This window comes from Anguilla rostrata, chromosome 8, assembly GCF_018555375.3.
Source record: "Anguilla rostrata isolate EN2019 chromosome 8, ASM1855537v3, whole genome shotgun sequence".
NCBI classification, from domain to species: Eukaryota; Metazoa; Chordata; class Actinopteri; order Anguilliformes; family Anguillidae; genus Anguilla; species Anguilla rostrata.
In genome coordinates, this window is record NC_057940.1 from 52,109,725 (window position 1) to 52,110,246 (window position 522).

Here is a 522-nt window from a genome sequence, read left to right on the forward strand (position 1 = left end):
AGCTGAATCGGGATACATCTGCTCAACGGAAAACTTAGTTTGGAAATATACCATTTTAAATATGATTGTCCTTGACTTCTCTGTCACTGAAAAACTGTACTTATTTTCAGTTGTTCGCTTGCTATGAGAACGAACACTCATTCGTTGGCATCACAGTGTTACAAGCTTTCTGCTTTCAATCTGCAGGAGCTAGAACAGAAGACTTAATGGATTTTGGACCAATCAGACCATAAGACGGCAACATCTTAACAGCATTTTTTTATTCCCAAAGTATGAAACATGCAATAATTATGAAACTGAAAGATCAAAATAAAAGTGAGCAGGGAAAAGTATATCCATGGGCTGGGAAGGTTCATCGGGCATCAAATACAACCACTGGAATTGCAGCGTCAAGGAACTTACATGAGCAGAGAAGCACCTTAGTGAAATTACAGCAACATCACAACATCTCAGCCACAGAAGCATTTAAGTCAGTGTAATTCACATTCAGTTGTTATCATTCCACGTCTAAATGCTAACATT

At 38.1% G+C, this 522-nt stretch overlaps 1 protein-coding gene across 2 annotated transcripts in view; it reads right to left on the reverse strand.

Moving 5' to 3' along the window:
- Positions 1-243: 243 nt before the first annotated feature.
- The window catches only part of polr2k (RNA polymerase II, I and III subunit K), a 1,661-nt gene continuing 1,382 nt past the window's right edge, over positions 244-522 (reverse strand). For both annotated transcript variants that reach the window (XM_064348712.1, XM_064348713.1), the window contains exon 4: positions 244-375. In XM_064348712.1, the coding sequence (XP_064204782.1) occupies positions 353-375 (23 nt within the window). In that variant the 3' untranslated portion in view covers positions 244-352. The remainder of the gene's footprint in view (positions 376-522) is intronic.